Here is a 25,595-nt window from a genome sequence, read left to right as displayed (position 1 = left end):
ATTTTTTGTCTCAATTAAATCCTTAATTTTGTAAAAAAAATTGATGCAATTAAATCTCTGTCATTAAATTGATTGAACAAGTTAACATGCTGACGAGACTTATTTAAATGATGTGGCAGAGTGAGGACATTTTAGGTGGGACACACGATGACACGTCAGCATCATCTTTATCTCCATTTTCTTTGTCAGAACCAAACCTTAGGTAGTCACTAAAACCACCACAATGTCGCTATCCACAACAGACCTTCACACATAAACCCACCTGCTTCCATCACACCATAAAACACAAAGCAACCCTGCACCACACAATCGACCATCGCGACGCACACCTGAAATAGAACCCAAATCGAATTAGAGATTTAAACCACGAACCACCTCGCGTAAGCTTTGAGCCAGCAACAACAAACCAAAACGTGAATTTGCACATAGCCACCAAAACATTCCCAATTTCATTTTAATCACGGTTCTACTATCTTTTTGGGTTTTGCAGGTGTGAGATGCAAATGAGTCACGGTGGGTTTGAGTGGTTATTATGAAGGAGATGCAAGGATTTGTGGTGGTTCTGGTTTTGATTTGCAAGTTGGTGATTGACAAGAAAGGTGTGACAAAGGAGGCGATGGAGATCGAGGGTTGTCTTGGGACGATGGTTGTTATGTGATTTTAGGTTTTGCAATTGAGGTGCGAAGATGGAGATGTGGGTTTCACGATTTGGCCTTGGCGATTCTGGCTTAGGATTCGTGATTCACGATGCTTAGGTAACTGTTGGTTGGTTTCTGTTTTGTAGGTTAGAGGTTTGTCCTTGGTTGCATGAGATAGGATTTCGCGTGGTTGGGGTTTTGTCATGGTGCTCACTACAGTTTAGAGGTTGAAGGAGAACAATGATGGTGGTTGTGCAATAATTTCGTTGCGGTGGAGAATATGGGTTTCCTAATTTGGGGTTCAAAGTTTTGTGTGTGGATGCATGATGGAAAGGGAGATCTGACACGATTTGGTCTGGTGAAGGGTTTCAGTGGTGGTTAATGGTGACCGGCAACGTGCTCATGCAATGAAAATTGGTTTCTGATGAAGAAGATGAAGATGACGATGATGATGATGACATGACGATCTCTGATTGATTCATGAGTGTTATAGGATCAACATGCCTTAAGTTTGACACGTCCTTCAAACAAACCACGCTAACATACCACATCAAGATAAATTTAACGTGGTTGAACCCATTTAATGGCAGAGATTTAATTGTATCAATTTTTTATAATTAGAGAGCCAGTTAAGACAAAAAATAAGTGAATGACCAATTTAAAAAAAAGTCACAAAAAAAACTTATGATATGATTAACTTTATATATATATAAATATAAATAAATATTTTATAGTGTCATAATATAATCTATTTAAAAAACCAGGATATTCTATTGAAGTTTAAAATAAAGTTCAAAATACTTTTTTTTCTTTTTGTTAAACTTATTCAATGGTCTTTTATTTTAGGGTTAAATATGTTTTTAGTCCCTGAAGTTTCACTGATTTTTGGTTTTAGTCCCTGCATGAAACATTGATGGCATTTAGTCCTTATAGTTTTGAAACTGTTATAAATAGTTCCTAAATTTAAACGACGTTAATTTTTAATTGACGTGACTAACGTCCAATGCCAAGTGTGATTTTATTCTCTCCACATTTTCTTTTATTTTTTTATTCTAAATTTGCACTGAAGTCCCTAATTTATAAGATGTTTACACTTTAGCATCAACCCTGCAATTAGGGTTCAGAAGGGGCAGTCATCTCACACACTGTTCTTCCCCTGTTTTCTACCTTCTCACACACTGAAGACATGAAACAATAAATGAGAAGCAAAGCCAGAACAAAATTATCATCACGATGGTTCAATTTGAGAAGCGTGTTATCGGCAGGAGGTGGCAAGCTGTTGGTGGAGGCGGATTGACCAGAAGCGGTGGTGGCGCAACCGAGCACCTCGTCGTCGTCTTCGTCTCCCATACCGAAGGAGACGAGGCTTAGGGCACGCGAAATGTGCAAACAGAAATTGGATTGGCGAGGGAATGAAACATATCTGAGTGACAACACCTAGTTTTGTTTCTTCAGTCACAAATTTGGAAGAGATCTGAGTGAAGAGGGTTTGTCTCCAAATTTGGAAGAGATATGAGTGAAGAGGGTTTCGTCTCCCATACCTATTCGTTTGTTTGTGTGAAGATTTCTTATCTGGGATCTCTCTCTTTAAAAATGTTTCTCTCTCTAAGAAAAAAAGGTTCATTCTTTCTTCTCCTAATTGTGTGAGTGTTCTTTGAGAGAGAAAGAGAGAGAAGGAAGAGTGGTTGGCCCAGCAGATCGAAATCTCTTTGTGAATGTTGGTTTTGTTTGTTTATTTTGGGTCCTTTATTGACTGTGATGAAAGTGGAGAATTCCTTGGATTCTGTTGTTGGGGAGATTGTTACTNCAATTAACTCCGGCGCANANCTGTTTTCATTTTTAATTAGGCTTTGAATTTTGTTGATGGAAAGTTCTGATACTTAATTTTAGGCTTTCAAATGCTTCTTCAGGTTGTAAGCATCCANAACTGTGTTGGTTTAGATAATTGCTGTAGTGGATCTGCTTAATTGAATTTTGTCATTCATTTGTCCTGTGTTTGGTCCTTCAATCTTTATGCCTCTGAAGTTTGAATTGAAGTGATGGACCTGTGTTCCCTAAATTAGGACGCAAGAAAATGGCACACAGTAGAAACAGAGAAAAGAAAAGAAAACAATCAAAGTGCAAACATAGAAGAAATTAAGGACTTCTCTGCAAATTTGAAATAAAAAGAAAACAAAACATGGCACAGAATAAATTCATAGCTGGCATGAAACGTGGATTGGTCGTTAGCCACGTGAAAAATAAAATTAACGCAGTTTAAAATTAGGGACTATTTATAACAATTTCAAAACTATAAGAACTAAATGCCATCAATGTTTCATGTAGGGACTAAAACCAAAAATCAGAAAAACTTCAGGGACTAAAAACATGTTTAACTCTTTATTTTATTTTTTTAATTAGATCTATTTTTTTTAAAACAATTTAATTAAGTTATTTTGATTAAATTTGTTTAAACCGTATTAAAGATATGTGATATGTTAGTTTGTATTATTTTTACTTTTATTAAATTCTTTTAAGTTTTTTGTCCACATGTCACATAATAGTCTCGCGTGTTAGTACTTAAGATTTAGGGTTTTTATATATTTACTTTTTCCATGAATTTAATTTGAATATAATTTTTAAAATTAAACAATGTTGTTCATTTCCAAATTTGAATTAAATTATTTATTTTAGAGGTGTTTTCAAATTTTCTATTATTTTATAGTAGAACTTCTTTTCATTGTGTTATAATCTTATTTATATATATATATAATAATAATAATAATAATAATAATAATAATAATAATAATAATAATAATAATAATAATAATGAAATCATTATACATTTAATAAATTTATTTGTATTTAATGTTTATTTCATAAATATATAATATTAATAAGTAAAAAATATTTTTCTTTATTATTTGTATTGATTTTTCAAATCTTTTATTATATTATAGTGAAAGTGTTTTATTCAATGCTAGGTAGAAGTGTTTGGATCAATTTTATAAATTAAATAATATCTATAATAATATAAATTTTTTTTATAATTTATTTATTTTTATATAAGTTAATTGACTTTAATTATATTGTGGAGAAAGATAACATTATTTCAATTTTAAAAAAAATTAGATTGATTTTAATAGAAAAATAAATATAAAAATTAAATCGAATATAAAATAATCATCATTGACATTGACTCTATCACGTGATACTATCACTACCACTTAACATTATTTGTGGAAAATGACGCTAACTCACATGTGAGCAAAAAAACATTAATTTTTTAACATAAATAAAAAGTAAAACAAATTGACACTTAATTGAAGAAAAAGACATAGTAAGTGATTTTAACAAAAATTGACACTTAATTGAAAAACAAAAAAAAAAAACCAGAATGTTAACACAAATTGAAATCAAAAAGTATTTTAACCTGAAATAAGCAAACTAGAGAGATAATAAGAATTTTTTAAAGAGAAAATTAAAAAAATCAATTCTTATTGAGAGAAGATGGTAAAGATAAAGACATAGAAGTTAATCGGACACTAAAATTGTTTTCTTGTAAATTGAACTTGAATATTTTATTATTAAAATATAAAAATTATTTATAAAAATGTCATTTTAGTTGAGTTTTCTTTAAAAAGAACATCATTTATTTAATGTTATTTTTTCCCTCTTTACTCACATATTAATTTCTTTTTAATATCAAAGTCCATTATAAAAGCTCTTATATGGAGTATTAAAATTCTAGTTGATCATAATTTTATTTTGAATAAGTTTATTTTTACGTCTTTTCTTGAATAAATTTGTAGAATTTTTGTACTCATGTGCTAGATGGTTTTTACATTTGGTTCAAAGGAGTTCAAAATGAATATGTATTAAATTAGGATTTCTATAATGTATTGAGATAATTGGTATAAGTTTTCTATGTATAGATAGAATATCTTATAAACATTAGAGTTTTTAAAGCTTAATAGAATCATAAATTCACTCTAGATAAGAGAAATTAATTATTTTATTGTTCTTTATTAATATATTGTATGATATTGTGGTGTGAACGAAACCTCTTATGAGATGTGTATAGTATTGATGTTGGTTGTTATTGAATTGTGAATGTGAATGAATGTTTGTGTAATATCATGAATTTCTAAGTATAAATTGAATTGATACATAATGAGTCAAATCAATGGAATAAAAAAGTTATTTCAAGTCTAAATATATACTTAGCTAAAACTCATTTGAATTATTATTATGTATGTTGAGTTTCTTTTGAATTATGACGAGTCATCCATTTGCTAAGTGAAATTCAAGAATTAAAAATTCAGAGAATTTATGTTGTTTTATCCATTAAGCGAGCATAATGAAAAATGTTTCTAGTGATTTGGTTTGTTAAGTGAAATTAATTTTATGAAAAAATACAAAGAGCTCATGACAAATTTATTTGATTTTGCTTTCAATACTTGGTTGTTGGAAAGTTGGTTCTCTCGTCGAAAGAATTTAAACTGATAAAAATTAAAAAAGTGTAAGAAACTGGTTGTTGAACTTTTGAAAATTCTCAACCATGTTTCAAATTTAATGCAGATTAGTTACATTCTATCGAAAACATGTTTGAAAATCTTAGTAGAGACAGGATAAATCTATCAATGATGTATGTGTTCATATATGTATGTGTTGAAATGAATGAGTGTGCAAACTCATTCATTTAATTATTGTAAAAATACCATTATGTTACATGTTATAAAAGTAATCTAAAGTTAATAGTACTAAGTAAAATATAACTATTTTTGTATGAGTTAAAAAACTAAATAAAAACTTACAGTAAATAAACACATTTGCTGAAGGCTGCAAAATTATGAAAAACTAAGTTTGGTCGAAGGAATCATTTAATTTCAAAAGATGCGTTCCTTAAACATTAACTAATTAAACAGGTTTCTGAAAATAGTTTGTCTTTCTTTCATATCTATTTTTTTTTTTGTTTCAAGTAGGTCTAGATATATTATCATTTACATTTATGAAATAAAATCACTAAATTATGCTAATACCAGCAATCATGTCATGTTTATGAGATAACAGTCATTTTAAGAAAGTAAATTACATAATTATATAATCATAAACCATTACATATAAAGCTATGTATAGAATTATGCTACTTTATACAATATTATCTTAATAATTACATTTGACATTATAAAAAAAAACATTAGAATGTATTAACATTACAATTTTTTCTTTTGACCTGCTTCCTGTGTTGAACCTAGGCATTGGAATTCACAAAACATTTGATGACAGATCTTGTTCGCACTCTAGTATTATACCCGCATAAGATAATGTAAATTCAACTTAATTATAATTTAAGTATGAACACCTTAAAATTATTGAAAAGGAAGAATCAACTTTGAATCTGCAGAGTGTATTTACAGTCTATCATAACGATAGCTGAATCCAGAGAACTCAGGGACTGTAGTTGATCCAAAACCCCTCAATTTTCACATCAACTTAGGGACCAGGTCCTTTAACGGGTTGTTGGTACTGAACCGCAAGTTGAACTACATCTAATAAAATGTTGACAACATAATTCATTAGTCTATTATATGCGTAAGTCAAAGTTCATTCGGCACTCCTTTCCAGTCAATTCCTTTCAAGATCCAATTAATCCCTTTTTGCGAGCATAAGCAGTAATCGTGACAAGCGTCAAAGCAGAAAATACTCCTGCTGTAATAACTACCTGCAAGAAGAAAGATTCACATTATCAAGTCCAAAATTTTGCATATATATATATATATATATATATATATATATATATATATATACTTTTTAAAAAGAAGTACATATCCTATAATAAACTCCACACACGTATTTACCAAGGTATACCTACTTGTTGTTTAAGAAAGAATGTATTAGCAAGTTACACCTTTGATTTAATCTTGATTAAAACTTGCTTCTAAAAAACAAATAGCTGCACGTTGGCATATGCCATGTATATTATATGCACACATTCATAAACAGTAAAAATTTGCATACCCATTTGAACATGTAACCATGGTCTTGGTTCCAAGTATATGGGATATTCATGCCAAATATAGCAGTTACCAAAGCGTAGAACGATAGACAAACAGTTCCAGAGCTAAGAAAGAGCTCTAGCTGCACAAGAATTGAAGACCAGTTAGCAAACTCATGAGAAAGAAAAAAGACATAAAATACTGATAAATGACATTCAAGGTGCAGAAATATGAAAGGCACCTGAATCAGCTGATTACGATGGTTGTCAAGCTGCAAAATGGAAAAACTTAACATAAACTTCATGTCATTAAACAGATGCCATATTTTCAATAACTTGCTAGCTCCTTACTTGAATATTAATATAATCTTCAGTATCATCAATGTACTCTCGCAGCTTTAAATGAAAAGAAAAAGGTAAATAATTAGGCAAAAGTATCTTGAACAGCAGATTCAGAGTTGAAGTAAACCTATACAAGCAAATAGCACAGACTTTTAAAGAAACCAAACAAAAATCAAAACAGTGAACTAGTTTTCAATCTGTTTCTAGAATAGCCTGATCTAATGGGCCAAGAGTCTCTTAACACGTTCCACTACAAATAAATTTTCAGCAAACTTGACAACATAAATTAGAGATAGAATCACAGGTATAATAATATTTAATGACAGAGGCAAAAGTGGTACAGCAAAGATCCAAGTATGATCTATTTGATCCAAAAGAAAAAACAGCACAAATCACTCATTCTCGGACAAGAAGATCGAACAAATAGTATATAATCTCACAAAGCTAATGTAAACAGTTTTAAAAAAATTGTACAAAATACTTCCGAAACAAGATTTTGAATACTTCCAAAATATCTACTTGAAAACAGCAGCAGATAGAAAAAAAAAAATGCAAATCCCCTTTGTTAACCCTTAATTTGGTCAAACTTTAACATGCTTAGTAGTTCGAACTAAAAATCTCTACCCAATGGGCCATGCCTTGGGTTCACGGTCTAATGATTGGAATACTAAACAGATCAATGAGAAACAAACTTTTCTCCGTATTTACAAAGAAACAATCTTCCAAGATTACTTTATATCTTCTGTCATATAAACAAAATTAAGATTCACTGCTCCCTGTTACACATGTTTACACATGCACAATCACGACACTTACCGTGGTTAATTTGTTCAAAGTGTGATCTATTTCACTAAAATAAGCCTGCAAATTGAATAAACACCATTAATAGCAATTTTTCCCATTAACATAATGGAACTTCTTCCAACTATTTTTAAAGCAAGTAACATAACCTCTAGTAACATTTCCAGCTCTTCCACATCATTTTCATCTAAACGAACTGTTGCTATACTTGCTCTACTGGCTCTAGATATCTTTGATCCTATGGTGGGGGAGGCAGCAAACCAATTTGCAGCACCTGATCCACTGACTGGTGATGATGACCCCCCTTTTCTTGACAGGTATAGGTCAGCCATATCATCATCATCATCCAGCAATTGTTCAAGCTCGTCTCTGACCTGTACCAAATAACAAAAACAGGGGATGGAAGAAGAAAAGGGATATATGTTGTTTTCTACTTAAAACTGATCAAGCCAGTTTACAATCACATTATACTAATTATATTTAAGAAAAATACAAAAAATTACTTATAATAATCCAAAATATCAGCAGCAATGAGGGGAAGGAGCTACAGAATATATTTTCATAAAAGAAAATAGGCATTTTTCATATGAAAGCTTGGCGTACCTTTTGGACTCTAGCAGTCAGCCTTGTCATTGCACTCTTCAGTTTACGAACTCGGTCCAAATTACGACTACTAATCTGTAGATTACATTACTCTAAAGTTCATTAAAACAAAAAAGTCAAGAAATAAAAGGGAGAAGGGGAACTATAGTCATCCATGCTTCAAGCCAGACAACAAAATACTTCTTTAATAACGCAGCAGGCATAATTAGAATGAACACCTTGGAGATGATAAGTATAACAAAAGGAAATTATAATATATTGAGATGAAGGAAAAAAATTTGCCTCAGCCACTTTCAAGCAGCTTCATATTCTGTTAAGCTTATTTTATACCTAAGGAAAGGGTATGGGCAAAGGATCCCAGATTAAAACCATAACAGGAAGATAAACAATTCAATAATATACAACCTTGGAGGTAAGTTCATCTAATGCAGGATAAGCAGCCATCTCCAACTCTGTTGTACGTGCAGCAAGAAAACTACAAATGGCTTCTAAAGCAACCTCCAGTGCCCGAAATTCAAAGGGTGACTCTACATTGCATAATTTAGATCACTCAGATATCGAGGACAATGGATGATGCAAATAAATAAAAATATTTATAAGAATAAGAGATGCAATCATTAAGTTTATGCATTACTTATGGTTCACCATTGATATAACATACCATCTTCTTCAGCAGCTTCAGCGTCATTTTGGCCTCCAAGATACTCTTTACTATCTCCTTGCTGTTGAAGACCAGCACTTAATCGAGGCAACCGCCTCTGCAGTTCCTCGACAACCGGGATCACATTTTCATCGGTTGGATCTCTCAGCAATACCTATACAATCATTTAGATACAATTGGGAATTCAGGAAGTGGAAGCAATGTCATCTCAATTTCAAGAAACAGTTATGTATTATACAAAGGACCAAATGTTTGATACAGGAATTCATAAATATAAAATTTCCTTTAAGATATTCTTGTAGGTATATTCTTTTACAAAAGATACGTAAGGTATCTTCTTGTACAAGAGGGTCAAGATCCTGCCACTAGTTAAGCAAGGCAAAAGAAGACATCTCTTCCTATTCCTACCCATTTTATTCAATGAACTTGACAATAAAAACAAAAGTTGGTCGCCAAAATTTGATCCATTCTAGATTAGTCTGGTCAGTAAATGAAAGAGTAGGATAAAATGCTAAGAGAAGCCCATCTACCATCCCCCAATCCTCATGTCTCAATTAGTTAAGGTTTTCAATTATAAGTAGCCTAAAATAAAAAGTCAAAGCTGGTTCCTTAAAAGTAATCTGCATAATTTTCTTATTTGTTCTCTAATCCAGACCCCTGAGAGATGAAAGCAGACACATGAGAATTAAAAGCTGACTAACCTCTTCAGCTGTGATAATTGCTTTGATATGCTGGAAGGCAGAATCAGAAAGAAAAAAAAAATTAAAAAACAGAAAGGAAATTGTTAACACAAGAAACACAAACAAAAAAACCAAACATGTGATGGACCTCCAAGTTAAGAACAATAGCCTTCTCACGACCGAGAATGGTGGAGGGATAAGAGAGCAAGGGATCAAGGATTCTGAGATCACGCGCATGAATCTGAACCCGATTCATGATTGCATATTTGTCCACGTCGAGCAATGAACCATGTCCAGAAGCATCAATGAGAATCCAACTCCTTGAAGACTGTGTCTTCTTCTTTACAACAGTCATTGCCCCTGGGTCTGCAGGGACGACACTCCCATCCCCAGCCATCCTCTTACCCTTTCCCACTCCTAATTCCAACTCACATGCTCCAATTCCAAACTCAAAAAATTCAATTCAACTCCAAACTCAAACACAATTCAATTAATCATAAAGCAAGCGAACTTCTTCAGACCCCTCTTGCACATTTCATCAACTCGCCAATTGAGTACCGGAGGTCCTTCTCAAATTATATTTGTTTCTAACACCACTCTGAGGAATTAGATTCCCAGAAGAAACAAAGATAGAATACCGCAGAAAGGAACTTTTTTTTTTTTTCCTTTTCTCGGAGAAAAAGCAAAACCGACAAACTCCAGTTGTAGCTTGATTTGTGTCTCTCTTTAATGCTGCCTGAGGTTCCTAGAGGGAGGCACTGCTAGGCAGGGGATGCTGAGGGTGAAGAAATGACATGAAATCGAATTGAAGTGCTTTAAAATATGAACTTAGTTTATATAGAGTGAGATTCAGCACAGGGTAGTTATGGTGAGGGTCCACCTCGTGACCCAATGAGATGACTCCATTAAAATAGAATGAGGGTAATGTGGGAAATTAGGATTAGGGTTAGTGTGTTCGGTGGTGTTTGGCTGACCCACCTGACACACTGTACCGTGGATCCTTATTCTGGCTTTCAGCGTGTTCTTTTTTGTTCGGCAAATTGGTTTCTATTCTATTATAATTATCAACCAGAAATTAGTCAACAAATTAGATAGCAGTAACTTCACTCTCAGAATCTTTATCTTTTTTCCCGCTGTTAACGTAATTAATAAACTTTGAATTATGCATACTTAATAATTTAATTAGAAACACTTTTAAATAAGTATTATTTGCAGTTTCAATTAAATGACATTTTATAAAATTATTTATAAGCATATCATTAAAGAGAATTTCTCAAGTCTAATTGATAGATCATCTATCTAAGTTTCATCTTGTGGATTTCTTAAGTGTATTTTATATTTATATAAAAAATATCTGTATCAAAGGTAATTAACAACAGTGATCCATCAACTCATTTTAACATCAAAATTATAAAATGATATAAGTATGGAATTTGTAAAGAAAAATAAAAACTAATAAAAATTTAAATTTTATTTGAACCATATATAATTAAATATTACAAATATTATATACAATTTATTACTTTTTTTTATTTTTCAAATATATTCAGCATGTTAATACACTTTTATTTAATAAATTGTTTTACTTTTTTTCTTCCTTAATAATAAATTAGAGGTGTTTTTTTTTTCATTTATCTTTTATTTTTTTTCTCTAATTAATGTCTTATAGTTGACTGATTATAATTATTTCTAATGTAGAGGTCACTTCTTTCTTAGATGCTTTTAGTTTATTTTACCCTATTTCTACATTTCCATGAAGGTAGTTGAGTATTTTTATTGATGTATAGGTACTTGTCACATTTTCTAAAATTTATATTTTATTCGGAAGATGTTTATTCTAAGAAGAATGTTAATGGTAATATCATTGAAGAATTGTTTGTGTTGTCACAAAAATAATTGAATTTTTTTTCTTATTTAGAATACCTATTTTTGTAAAAATGTTTTGGTTTCTAGATTTTAACATGTCTAAAGTCCTTCAGTGGACCATGTAAGTTAGAGTGTGCTCTTAGATCACAAAATATTCAACTTTTACATCTTAGTTATGAATGATAGTTAGGTAAAAAAATAAAACAAAATTATTAGTTAAGAATGATTGTTATTTAAAAAAAAAAAAAAAAACTTCTTTTGAGTATCAAACTTCATATGCTTCATTTATCCGTCAACCTCACATATCCTTTAATAGTGTGCATTGCAGTTTGCAATGAAACATTTTGTTGAAATATGTCATAATTATCATCCTCCCAAATAATCCAAATAGTATAAGTTAGGTTTAATATATCATTTTATCTTTATTTTTGGGAGTTTAGTTCAAAATGATTATACTTTTTACAAAATTTAGTAAGGTCTCATATTTCGTTAAAAAATGTTCATTAAAATCTTTTTCGCTCACGCCGTTAAAAACATAATGGTGCAAATGCCACTGTGATCAAACTTGAGTGAGTTGTGCAATTTGATGATGATGTGGGCACTCTGTAAATATTTTTAAAAGATATATAATGACCTCAGCTAGGTTTAACGAAATGGATTAAATCAAATTATCCTTATTTAAGAATCCAATTGCAATTTCTGGGTTTAACAATTTGGTGAAACTGGTATTGTAATCATTATGGCGTAGTAATTCATTGAAGGTCAAATTTGAAGAGCATACGTACATGAGGTAAGTGTTGCTAACCCTAGCCTACTTATTGATATTCTTGTTGTTGGATTTGGGGGTTAGGGTTTAAGGTAGAAATAGAGGGTGGAGTGGAGGTGGGAAGTGATGGTGGAGAGCAAGTGGATGGTGGAGTGGAGGTGGACAAAGATGATGGACTGAAAGTGGAAACTAATGGTGGAGAGGATTGGATGGTGGAGTAGAGGTGGAGAAAGACGGTGGACTGAAGTTGGAAACTAATGGTGGAAACTAAGTCAGATATCTATCATGTGTTTTTCGTTGATATCCATTTGGGACCAAAGTACACAATTTTAAATTGAAAAGGGGACCACATTGCACTTTTTTTACCAAAGGGTAAACTAAATTTAACATTATATATAAACACCTGAATGTAAACATTGAGTTTCACCTTCACATTGTTTCTACGTTTCTGGCTTGTGTAATTTGCAGGTTGGTGCCCATGGATGCTGCTTGCGAACTAGGGTTTCTACGATTTGGGTAGTGATTATGTATGTTTATGGTTTGTTGTAGGTGTGAATTGGGTTTCTAGGTGTCGTGATTGCGATTTTCTTGTTCATATTTGGGTTGAAATTTCTGGTTTGCAGGTTAGGGATTTTGATTCGGTTCTTGTTTAATGGTGGTGAGGTGCAACACATGGTGGAGATTTTGCCCTGATTACTGGCAACATAGTTTAGGGTTTCATGGTGGCTAGAGTTTGATTTCTGGGTTTTCTGTTGTTTTTCTCTACTTCGAATTGTAGGTCTGTGTTAATGATGGTGACCGCGGGCATGGTGGCCTGAGAGTTTGGTGGTGGCACATTTTGTTCTACGGCAAAGGTGACAACACTTATTAGAACACCACTTTCACCACAATGTTGAACATAGAAATGGCGAAATCACTCTTAGATAAGGGTAATTTTCTTTGACCCAGACTTAAACTTACCACCTACCTTACATCATTTTAATTTTTTTTTTAAATATTTAAATAGTGCAACCTCTTCACAGTGCCACGTATTCATCAAATTGCACAGCTCACTCAAGTTTGGCCAAGGTGGCATTTGCATCGTTATGTTTTTAACGGCGTGAGCGAAAAGGACCTTAATGAACATTTTTTAACGAAATATGAGACTTTACTGAAATTTTTTAAAAAATAGGATCATTTTGAACCAAACTCCAAAAATAAGGATAAAATGATGTATTAAATCTATAAGTTACAATAATTAGGCAAATGAGTTTCAACAATGCACTCTTTGGTGACTTAATGAAAACAATTAAATGAATTTTACTGCAAATATGCTTTGCAACGACAAAATATATACAATAATTTGACATTCAAAGAAAATATATTGAATGAACTTCTCTTTATCCTTACACATGGAACATAAGTTCAGTCTTTAACTGATACCTTTTGATTAATTGAAAAGCTTGTTATGTAGAAGTTTTCATAAAACAAAAGGAGGAATAAAATGATAACAAATTAGCTTCCCCAATCCTTTGAAGCGACAACATTAGACAAACTATTCCTATCTTTCTTTTGACTCATAATCTCATATTATAAAAGAATTCAATTAAGAGAATCTTCGGATAGAGATTCACTTGAAGATTGTATATGGATTATAACTCAAAAATCTAAAGAAAAAATAAAATCTAAACAAAATTAACTCAAATTTGTAATTAAGGATCCCACAATTATAAAAAATCCAATCAAAAATATCTTTAAAGGGAGTCACTTGAAAATTATAACTAAAAAAATTCCACTTAAAAGAATACGCAGAATCCAAATAGAATTAACTCAAACTTGAAAAACAATAGTAAAAAAAAGTATTATATAGAGGGATTGGTCACGGTTAATAGTTGCAAAGGATAAAGAGCTTGATGTTTGAGGTTTACCCCAAATGTCTTGGTAGCCATGTTGTTGTTTATACGAACTTACATATAAATTCATATACTTTTTTTTGCGGGTGTTGCTCTCTTCACCACTTCAAGTGTTCCTCTACTTTTTCACTATTTTCTTTTATTTCAAAAATACTCTACACCTCTCCACTATTTTCTTTTATTCCAAAAATAGCCTACACCTCTCCATTATCCTTAACAATCTCTCTGTATTAATGAGCATTCATGGCTCAAATTTTTGAACTTGTGATATATTGGAAAATATAAAATTCAGAGGAAACTTCAATATTAGTGTTTCTACCAATATCATTTTATAGACTTAAAAGTTATATGCAAATACAAAATAATAAACATAATAATATTAATAGTAAATAATATATTATTATTGTTATATACTAACTTTATAATGACGAAAGAACTAAATAAATTTCAAATCTTTAACAAATAACTTTTTTTTTATATTTGAAGTATTTAATAATATTTTTATATTATTTATCTAATAAATTAAATACTTTATTCAAATTATTTGAGTTAAACATGTCGGTAAGTTAAAACATAATATAATGTTAATATAGATATTAAATGTAAAAAAAGCACACATATATATAAACATTTTTCTAGAAATTTAGAACAAAATTTTACCATTTATTAAGGAATGTGAAGAAAAATAATATATTGAACAGTGAAAATAAGATTGAATCAAACTTATTTAACAGAATATATCACAAGTTCGAGCCATGTAAATGTTCCATTAATACAGGGAGAGAAAAAGGAAGATTATTAAGGATAGTGAAGAGGTGTAGGATATTTTTGGAGTAAAAGAAAATAGTGGGAGAGTGTAAAATATTTTTGGAATAAATGAAAATAGTGAGGAAGTGCAGAAATACTTGGAATGGTGGAGGAAACAACACCTTTTTTTTTAGTGCACTTATGAAATGGTTTAAATTGTTATTCATGCCTACTTATACTTTGTAATTAAATATATTTAAAAGTTAGGTTACAATATATTAAATTTAGGTTACAAATGGGAAATATAAGTCGAAATTAAGTTGGTAAATTATTATAAGTGTTTGATTAGTGATAAATTATTGCTCCAGCTGACTTTTTTTTCTCTCTTTTGATTAGTGATTCTCTTAATCCTTATAAAAAATTAAATAACCAAACAGGCTATTTTTTTTTAAATGTGAATCGAGAAAGATTTAGAGATGAATTTAAAAAGGTAATGTTAACATATGAATACGGGGATAAAATATAATAAATAAATAAGGATAGAAAAGATTAAAAAAAGACAAAGAGATTTAAGTAAACATATGAAAATTAAGAGAGTCACAAGAATACGGGGATTAAAATAGAATGTAATTGTGAATTCTTAATAATTCGAACAAATTACAGATAGAAATAAAGTTTATGGAATAAACAAAGCTGCTTGTTTAAGCAGGTTTGAAACACAAGGCTTTAAATATTTAAATTCTTTTTAAGCAAGATTTCCTTCGCATTTAAGCGAAATACATTTATATATAACTTAAATAAAGAATCACAATATTTCAATAGTATATTTTGAAGTGAATAAAAATTAAAGTTTATAAATTTAAGTTAAATATTTCTTTTTTTTAGTTTATTTGAAAAATTTTGGTTGCCAAAAAACTTTTTTATCTTTTTTATTTCACAAAGTTTCTAGCAGTAGTTTCCTTGTCACTAATGAGATGAATTCAATGGAGAGTAGATCGAGTTGGACCGATTGGAATTTGATTTTGGTAAGTATAATTTTATCAAAGTTTTAAGTTTTTTATTCTACTCTTCTCAAATGAATTTGATTATTTTATACCATACTCATACTTAACAAAAGATTCATATTCTCTTTGCGGTAATTAAAAAGGGGTTTCCTTTAAATAATACTTTTCATATTTTTTTTATACTTCAAAAAAATAAAATCTTTTAATATTGCGAAACCATCATGTAACCAACAATAATATTTTTCATATATATTTTTTTATACTTCATGATTCCTTAAAATGATGAATAGATCTAGAAATAATTATTTTCTGCTCAAACTGTTCTGTATTCCGTTGTTTAAAGATTAACAAATTTAAAGATGTAAGTGATTTCTTTACAAGTAAGTTTATGCCGCAAATGTTGACTATTAGTTAACCCAAAGTCATGTAATAGTTTATTTCATTGACATTGTTTTAACAAATAATGAATGTTAAGGCTACTTCTCAGGTAGGTAAATATCTCATCTTAACGGTTTTGATGTAACACCAAAATATTAAAATATATAGGTGCATTATACATAATTGAATTCTTGATCATTCAAATAATTAACTGCATGTATTATAGAAATATAATTTTCTAGATTATTTTAAAATGAACTCCTTAATACGAAACTCATATATTAAGTATAATTAAAAAATTATATTATACTTGTTCGTTTGAAAAATAATTGATATCATATCCTAATACATAAATGACTAGAATCAAATTTGTGATTTTAATTTTGATATAACTAGTTTTAAATATATATATATATATATATATATATATATATATATATAATAGATTCGTCTAATGTATGTTATTAAACTCACTTAATCATTGTATAGACAAATACATTGAACATGTATTGATAAACTTGTCTAATTAATGTATGAATATATTCATCTAATATTGTAAGATTCATTTAATCACTGAATAAACATACTTGTATAATGTGTATTAATAGATTTGTCTAATATTTATATAAAAAAATCATCTAATATATAAGTAGTCAGTACTATTTTTACCCATCCTAACACACTCTTAACGTTCTTAAATTAGATGTGCATAAACAACTCTATGTGAAAAAACCTTTAAAATAATTTTCAAATCACAGTTTTTGGAAACCAATTATTCTAACAACTTTGGAATGCCTATTTGAACTCAATTAAAAATAAAATTATCCAATTTAATTTTAAACACTCTTTTGACACTTACTGATTACCAAATTCAAAATGAATATATTAACCCAAATAAAATCTAATAAATTAAATACATTACTTTCAATTTCACCATGCCACCACGCTCAAAACAATTTAAATATAATTCAAATAATTTCTCTTACCGAATTGGAATCCAATAATAATTATACAAGGCTCAAATAGCACCTATACACTTCAATCAATGAACAAATTAGTTGAGAGAATATTTTTGTTAGCTAACAAAACCAACACAACGGTCAAACATTCATAAAATAGACTAAAAGATGACAGATTTGAGAGAGACTAAAATTACAGTTACTCCAAATGGAAAAGTGTTTCAATGGAAATATTGTAGAAATTGTGCATGATAGGAGGTGTGGGCTTTATTCATTCATGACCAGTCAAAAAGTTTCATGCTCTCGAATTCGTTGTAATCACTCCATATCTATATTTCTGTGACATGAGAAGATACGGAGGAAAAGAGAAAATACTACATACAAAGTCATGCACATTTTTTTAGAATTATTCATATGCTATCCAATAAGTGTACTAAAAAGCATAATTAAGTAAAATTTATCAAGTATTTCCATTATAAAGCAACACAAACCTAAGTCCATTTGGACAATATTTACACAATTTTAGTACTATAGTCATTATTTATTTTCTTATTAATTAACTATACTATTATTATATATTTGAGGTTTAATATTTCGGTAGATCCCTATTTTCGTCCAGAATCTCAAACAGGTCTCCTTATTTTTTCAGCATCTCAATTGAGTCTTTATTTTGTAAAAATTGCATCAATTAGACTCTTACCCTTAAATTGGACCTAACGACGTTACTATATACTTGACGTGGCACAATGGACTATATTTTTATTTGACGTAGCTAAATGATGTGGATTTGGGTTATTTTAAAATTAAAAAATTGAGAAGAAATTGGGATCCATTAGAGACTTCTCCCTCTCCTCCGATTCTACCATTCATCTTTCATCTTCACACCTTCCATTCTCATACTAGACAAAGAACATTCCCTGATTCATCTCCAACCCACCCAAACCTCCCTCTAATAATTTTCCCTGAAATATTTGCGTATAAAAAACACACCTATCTAGAACTAAACAAAAGACTGCATTTCTTAAGACCATGTTAGTTTTAAACACAACATAGCATAAATATGCTTAATTCATATTAGGAAGATGGATTTAACAACTAGCAGAGATGATTTTAAGGGCAATCGTCCCATCATAAGGGCTACAACTGAATTTTCCCATTCCTCGTGTGTTCCAGGTCAAAAACACAAAGTGGGGTATTGGACCCGTGATTCACCCTCCAACAGTCATTTGATAATGAAGTTACATATCACTCATACCAGACAAAGAACATTCTCTGAAGGTGAATGGAATCGAACGGGGCAGAGCAGCAACGACGGAGAAAATCACAGCAGCACAGCACAACCCATCATCTTCCAAGGAGAACACCATGTGAAACAAGACACCACGACTCCGACGACCACCTGATGGATGCTCTTTGTCAACGCCAACGATTAATAAAACCCTACATTTCCAAATTGATACCCCAATTTATGAAATTGATAGAACTTTGCACGAACCCTAATGTCAGAACCAACTTCTCCCATCAATCGTCGCGCTTCCAATCAAACAACAACAATTTTTTTCTCTCACGAACCCTAATACGAAGCCCCAATCTTCTTCCTCCAATCTAATTTTGAATTGGTAATCGAAAGAGAAAGGCCTGCTGCACTTAATTTAGATTCTTTTGACCACTTTGCCCTTATTTAAATTTTATTTCCCCTCTTTGCACTCCATTTTTTAATTCAAAAATTAAAAAATACACTTGCACACGTTTTTATTGCCACATCATTTAGAAAGACATTGTTAGCATGCCACGTAACACCTTCCTTAACGACATCTTCTTAATTTGACGAAAAGTCTCTGTTTGATTCAGTTTTACAAAAAATAAGAACCCAATTGAGACGAATAAAAAAAAAAGGTCTATTTAAAATTTTGGAAGAAAATAGAAACCTACCGAAATATTAAACCTATATTTAAGATAAATATTATTTCAATAGAAATATTGACTCATGGTCTATGTTTATCTAATAATTTTTAAAGAATATTCATGATATAACTACTCATACTTGTTATATTCGTATATCATAAACTCTTTTTAAGTCTTACTACAAATTCAAACTCAAGATTCCAAAAGATAAAAAATGATAATAAAATTAACTTACTTAAATAAGTTTATTAATTAATTAAAATAAATTTTAGATAGATAAAATTGACAAATTAACTTATATATAAATTAATTTTAATTTATATAAAAAGCTAACTTTCATTTTTATCTTATTTTAAACAAAATATGATAAAATTTATTCAAATAGATATTAAGAATATATAACATTAAAGATAAACATAATAAAATGAAATGAAACTAGAGCATCATGAGCTCGCCAGAACGCATTTTCCATCATATTCCATTTACATAGATATATAACTTCACTTTATATAAAGTATTTCATTCTACTATCAGTTTGTGGTCACAAAAATCTACGAAGAATTTTGAGAATTTTTCTTTTTCATGACTTCTTTATTTTTCTAATTAGAAAAATTCTTGAAAACACTTCTAACACGCATATGAAATTCAAGAAATTTTCTTTCTGATAATTACTAAATATTATATCAGAGTGCTTTGAAGAAAAAAAAAAGTATTATTATTATTATAGAAAATAAAAACAACATCACTGTCACTCAAAGTTGACTAAATATAATTTATATCGAACTAAGTTTGAATATTAACGTCATTACAGTCTTTTAAGATTTGACGTTTAGTTAGGAGTCACATTAAACAAGTGATAGGATAATTTTATCTAATATTAAAACTATCATTAACTACTTTAAACAATATACACTTATTTTAAGAAAACCTACCAATCAGAACATACTTATAAATCTCTGACCTTGTATAACATAACATGCTGATAAATGCAAGCATAACAACCTTTTTAGTAAAAAAAAAAATTCGAACATTTTTTTTTAACAAAATGTCCTCATCATCCAATTAAGATATTTAATAAGGTTCAACAACAACAAACATATAAAATGCTCTGAATAAATGATGAGAGATTAAGTGATAAGTTTATAAAAGTATATACCAAAATATATTACAGTATTCCAAAGTATAATAATAACAATAAAAGATACAAAGATATATAGTTTTAAGAAAACTATAATACAAGAAGAAAACTTAAAGTCTTTTTTAAGATTTTAGAAACAAAGGAAAGACAATTTACAAGGAAATCACAATAATAACATGTTTTATTTAAGATAGATCAATTCTTACTTCCTCATTTGTTTATTGGTAAAAAAAAAAGATGCACATCTTGCTTTAATAAAGAGTTTTGATCATGATTAATGAAAAACTGTTAAAGATTTATCTAATACTTTAAGAGATACATTAAATATTGAATAATTTAGTTGTTGAAATCTTGTAATTTGTGTATTTTATTTAAATTAGTATATTAAAAGTCAATAGACAAAATCCAAACAGCAAAACACTTAGTAAAATTTTATTTTTTCATAAAACCTTTGAGATAATCCATTTTAGATTTTCAGAAAAACCTTTGAAATAATCGATTATCACAAAGAGAAAATAATTTTTGAAATAATTTTTATAATAATCGACCATCACTTATGATACTCGATTATCAGGGACAGTTGTGAAAAGACTCTTCAGTTTTCTAACCTAATTTTCAAATTAAGGTTAATGATCTATATATGTTTCTCTAAACCTAATAATTTCAAACTAACTTTTCACCCAGTTTAAGAGCTATGTGCTACAAAAACTCACTATGTTTGTGAAAAAAGGGCTTCAAAAAACCTAGTGTAGGTAGAACACAAATTTTCACTAAGGGTGTCTTGAGTAATTGAGTGTGGTTGTTGTTGCTAGGAAAGTTATTCATCCTTTATGTGTCAAAGAAGGTGTTGTTCATCTTTTGTGTATTCAAGAGATGTGATTTCTAACCTTAACTCAATTCTCTGTTATTGTAAGTTCAATTTATTTTTAGTGATTAATCAAATTTACGTTAGAGATATTAACAAATACTTATGCAAATTTGCTATTTCCCAACACTCTTTATCTTTATTGTCTTTAATTATAAAGAATCGATTTTATTTATAACATCAATTTATAAAAATGAATTTTTTTAAAGGCATACTTTTTACTAAGTAAATCAATTCACCACCTTTTTTTTTGTCAATACATGAACATTCTGTTGCGCGATTCTAACACTGCTCACACCAGTAAAGGTAATAATTGCAAAGGAAGAACACCAACACAAGAAAACACAAAAAAATGAAGGTAAACTAATTTAAAAAAATAAAATAACACTTATATAGAACCTATAATTCAAGTTATAAGATTATATCAATCATTCATCAGGACATACAATTCACGAGAGAATACTATAAAATACTCAATTATTCGGATACAAGCATTGATATTAAATCTTAGGAGGGTTTAACACTTATGATGGATAACCTCTACTCATAAGGTTAATCTAAACATTCAAAAATTTCACTTGATCAAGACCTCTTGCCACTTTTAACCCCTCAACCATTTTTCTCTATATGAGTTGAATGAACAGTAGAGTATCATGATAGCCTCTAACCCTGGACTCTCGTATCAATGCATATACTACTCAATAAATGGAACTTTCGCATGGAGTTCATTTCTCCAAAGCAAATCACATTTTACTTCATCATACTTATTGCATATACTCAGCTCATCACACCAAAACATACATCATTTTTCTTTAACCATTTATCATTATAACACAAACAACATGCATCCTTAACATTTCACATCATATATTTGAAATAAAATGTATACACACACATATGTATATCACCCAAATAGTTCATGTGTTTTTAATGAATCTCACATAAATCTTCACATCCTCACACTAGTATTTAAAGATACAAAATAAAAACTTGACAACATAAGCCCAAACTATTTGGGATTTTAGAAATAAAAATATTGTTTGTGAAAAACTCCAAAAATGTTTTTAAATTAAAGTTAAAGATGATTGACAATTCAAAAAGAATAAACTCGATGGAATAACTACAAAAAAAAGTTAGGCACAGAATAAGAAACAAATGTTAAAGTTGCCAACAATCTAATATATGGAAACCTTATGAGAAAAATTGCTCACAGTGCAGACCTTTAATTCAATATCTTATTGATCAAAGTAAAGAACCACGTGACTAGGAAATGTTGTTAAAATTTCAACTTGATCTAACGATTAACAAATAGGAATCTTCATTTGGCGAAAGACACAGTCCAATGACAAAAATTGACACTTGATACCAAAGTCAAGGAGTTCCTTGTTAAAGTGGCACAAAACGATAAAAACTTTCGCTTAACGCTCTGTCATGAAAATTCTCTTTGAATTTGGGATTTTAAATTGACGCTCAACAATACAAAATCACCGCTTAACGTCTGATCAGGGGATTTTTTTAAATTAGATTTTCAATTATTGCATACTTAGTCAATTTGACTTCGTTTATTCTTTTCCTTTTCAAATCTATTTGAAAATATTCTCTTTAATTATACAAAATTTGCCAAATGTCCAATATTCAATTTCATCACACCCCAAATCACAAATCAAACTTCAAACACATTAAATTTTACAAAACTTCCAAACAACTCAACTTAGCACATTTTTAATCCATAAACTATTACAAAACAAATGAATGTATGACTCCAAAACACCCATCATACATTATATGATTCTACTCATACAACATAATCAACATTACATACAACAAAAATAACATAAAATCAACATGCAAGTGTCTAAAAATTCTTAGCTTCTTTCACCTTGTTGAGTTGGATAGAATCTCTCCATCCAATCTGTTCTAAGAAACAGAGACCCTAAAAACTCTACAAACACGAAAAAATTTGGATTAGTGACTCAAATGTTACGTTGAATTCACATATAGTAAAAGAGAAGTATGCGACTTGGTGGTGTGACTTTGCACTTAAAAAAAGTGGAAAGAAGTTTTACATATGCTAAAGTAGTCCTCCGAGTCCACTTGTTCAGCAATTTAAGTATTATTTTCTAGAATCCTGAGGATGTCTCCAACCACTTGTAAGTTTTGTACCCACGTACCTTTTTTTCAAGTCCTCCCACAAAATACTACTAAAGAGAATAAGTAGACTTCCTTTCAACTCCTGTCATGTTTTTCCAACCTTGATATCAAAACATGGCCCCACAAGTTGTTATTCTCAATCTACAATGATCCTTTGTTATTAAAGAACTAATATGTTTTTCATCAAGCCCACTTGTTCTTTTGGGCTGTAGACTTTTTCCCATCTAATCCAATGTATTTTAATAATTTTGCATAAAAAGAAATAATGGTACTTTACAAACATATTTTTGCTTTAATTTTAAAATGGATCTTTACTTTTTGTTATTCTTTTACATTTTAAGTAAACAACACTTACCTTTAATTTTGTTTTTAATAGACAAACCTTCACTTCTATTATATTACTTAAAAAATATAATATTAACTAAACTTAAATAAATTAATAAAATATTTTATTCGATATATAAAATTTTAAAAAACTAGAAACAAAAAATTGAATATTATGACTGTTATGTGCTTACAATTATATACTCTCCAAATTACAAATTATCTAACAAAAAATATAAGTTATTTTTTTAAGAAAATATCACTTTATATATAAAAATTAAAGCTAAAATGTATTATTAAATTTATTAACTTATTAATATTGTATTTATGTGTGAGTTTAAAAAAATGTATGGTTTCATGTTCTATATGTCTTTTATGTGAGAATAATGTTGAATTTTTCTATTATTTGTTCTTTCATTATTCTATTGATATACAATTATGAGAATGGTTAAAGAAATATTTTCAAAAGTTACAATTTTGTTTTTGGATTTGATTATTTAATTTATAAGGTATCTTTGTAGTTATTTATTTAAAGTAATTAAGTTATTGTGATTATTTGAATTATTTGCAAGATGAGAAATCATATTAGATTTGAAGTTTTGATTGATTTTATTTTTATTGTTTTTCAAATTAAAGAACGTATACATATGATTAGAAATAAATCTAATAAGTTATCCGTAATATTCTTTTGATTTATCTTTTTAGTGTTAAAATTTTTTAATATTCAAACTAGAAATGTAGGATGACTTCCATATGCTCATTTGATTAAGGTGAATATTAATGGTATAGCCAAATCCTAACTTAATTACATATAATGATATTTTTAGAGAAAGTTGGAATGAATATGTTAATAATTTTTTCAACTTTTTCTTATGAGTATAAATTTTTATTTATTCTAAATTTATGGGATCATTTATGTTTTGAAGCTATTCTTAAAAATTGATTCTAGTTTAGTTTATCGTGAATAAATTAATGAATGATTCTTTGAAATATCTGAGAAAAATAACACCACTGTTTACATTTTTATAAGTTCAAAGTTTTTTATAAAAAAATCATTGTATTGACAAATTATGTAATTTGATTTTTATTCATAAATAATAAATAGTAATACAAGTGATTTAACGTTTTATTTTATATTTATTTAAATCTTTCATATAATAGGTATATCTTATCTGTTTCTTGTACTGTGTTTTTTATCATGAGTATGATCTCTTATTTTGTATTACCTTTTTTTTCTTTTTTTTTTTTTAAATATCAACTTAACTAAGATTAATATTTATAATGATGTTTAAAATAAATTTATTCGATTTTTATTTTAAAATGTAATTTTTATTTTATTAAAAATAGGTGATTGTTCAAAGTATCATTTAGATTTATTTCGAAAGAGATGAGAATAATTTTTCTAAATATTTTTATTATGATATTATTTATTTTAAACATATATTAAAAATACTTAACTGCATTTTTGGTTTCTTAAATATTATAATTATGCGAATTTTGTTTCAAATCAATTATATAAATTAGACACTTTATTCCTCTTTTAGTATTGTATTATATTTGTAACATATTTTATTAAGGTAACATTAGATAATATAAAATGACAGTTGAAGTAATAAACTCTATTAAATATTTAATAAAAGATAGATAAAAATTCAAACATGTTAGTTACTCAAACAAAAGCGGCTACTTGTTCATATGTTTCTGTTTGTTAAGTTAATATGTTTTTCCATATCAGTTGTATAAAAACTCGTTTAATGCATCCAATGAGATGTGGCTGAAAGTTAAATCGGTATTTTCCATTCTCTCTGTTTACCTCTCCTCTGTCTTGAAGTTGAGAGTGTGTAAAACTAAAGTACTGTTGTTACATTTGATTTCTACATGATATCATGAGCTAGACT

The 25,595-nt window shown here is 29.1% G+C and overlaps 1 protein-coding gene across 1 annotated transcript; it reads right to left on the bottom strand.

Annotated features, from left to right (window-relative positions):
• Positions 1 to 5,929: 5,929 nt before the first annotated feature.
• Positions 5,930 to 10,514, bottom strand: LOC106772651 (magnesium transporter MRS2-2). The gene is made up of 11 exons (XM_014659188.2): positions 9,851 to 10,514; positions 9,724 to 9,753; positions 9,023 to 9,176; positions 8,767 to 8,888; positions 8,362 to 8,436; positions 7,908 to 8,132; positions 7,774 to 7,818; positions 6,967 to 7,011; positions 6,858 to 6,887; positions 6,639 to 6,758; positions 5,930 to 6,342 (listed from the first exon to the last, which is right to left on the bottom strand). Exons 1-11 carry the CDS (start codon positions 10,097 to 10,099, stop codon positions 6,256 to 6,258), a joined length of 1,182 nt encoding a protein of 393 aa, XP_014514674.1. The 5' UTR covers positions 10,100 to 10,514; the 3' UTR covers positions 5,930 to 6,255.
• Positions 10,515 to 25,595: the final 15,081 nt, after the last annotated feature.

The sequence above is a fragment of the Vigna radiata genome, chromosome 8 (genome assembly GCF_000741045.1).
Source record: "Vigna radiata var. radiata cultivar VC1973A chromosome 8, Vradiata_ver6, whole genome shotgun sequence".
In the NCBI taxonomy this organism is placed as follows: Eukaryota; Viridiplantae; Streptophyta; class Magnoliopsida; order Fabales; family Fabaceae; genus Vigna; species Vigna radiata.
The sequence above is the reverse complement of the archived record's forward strand: the minus strand, read 5'-3'. Positions and strand labels throughout refer to the sequence as shown.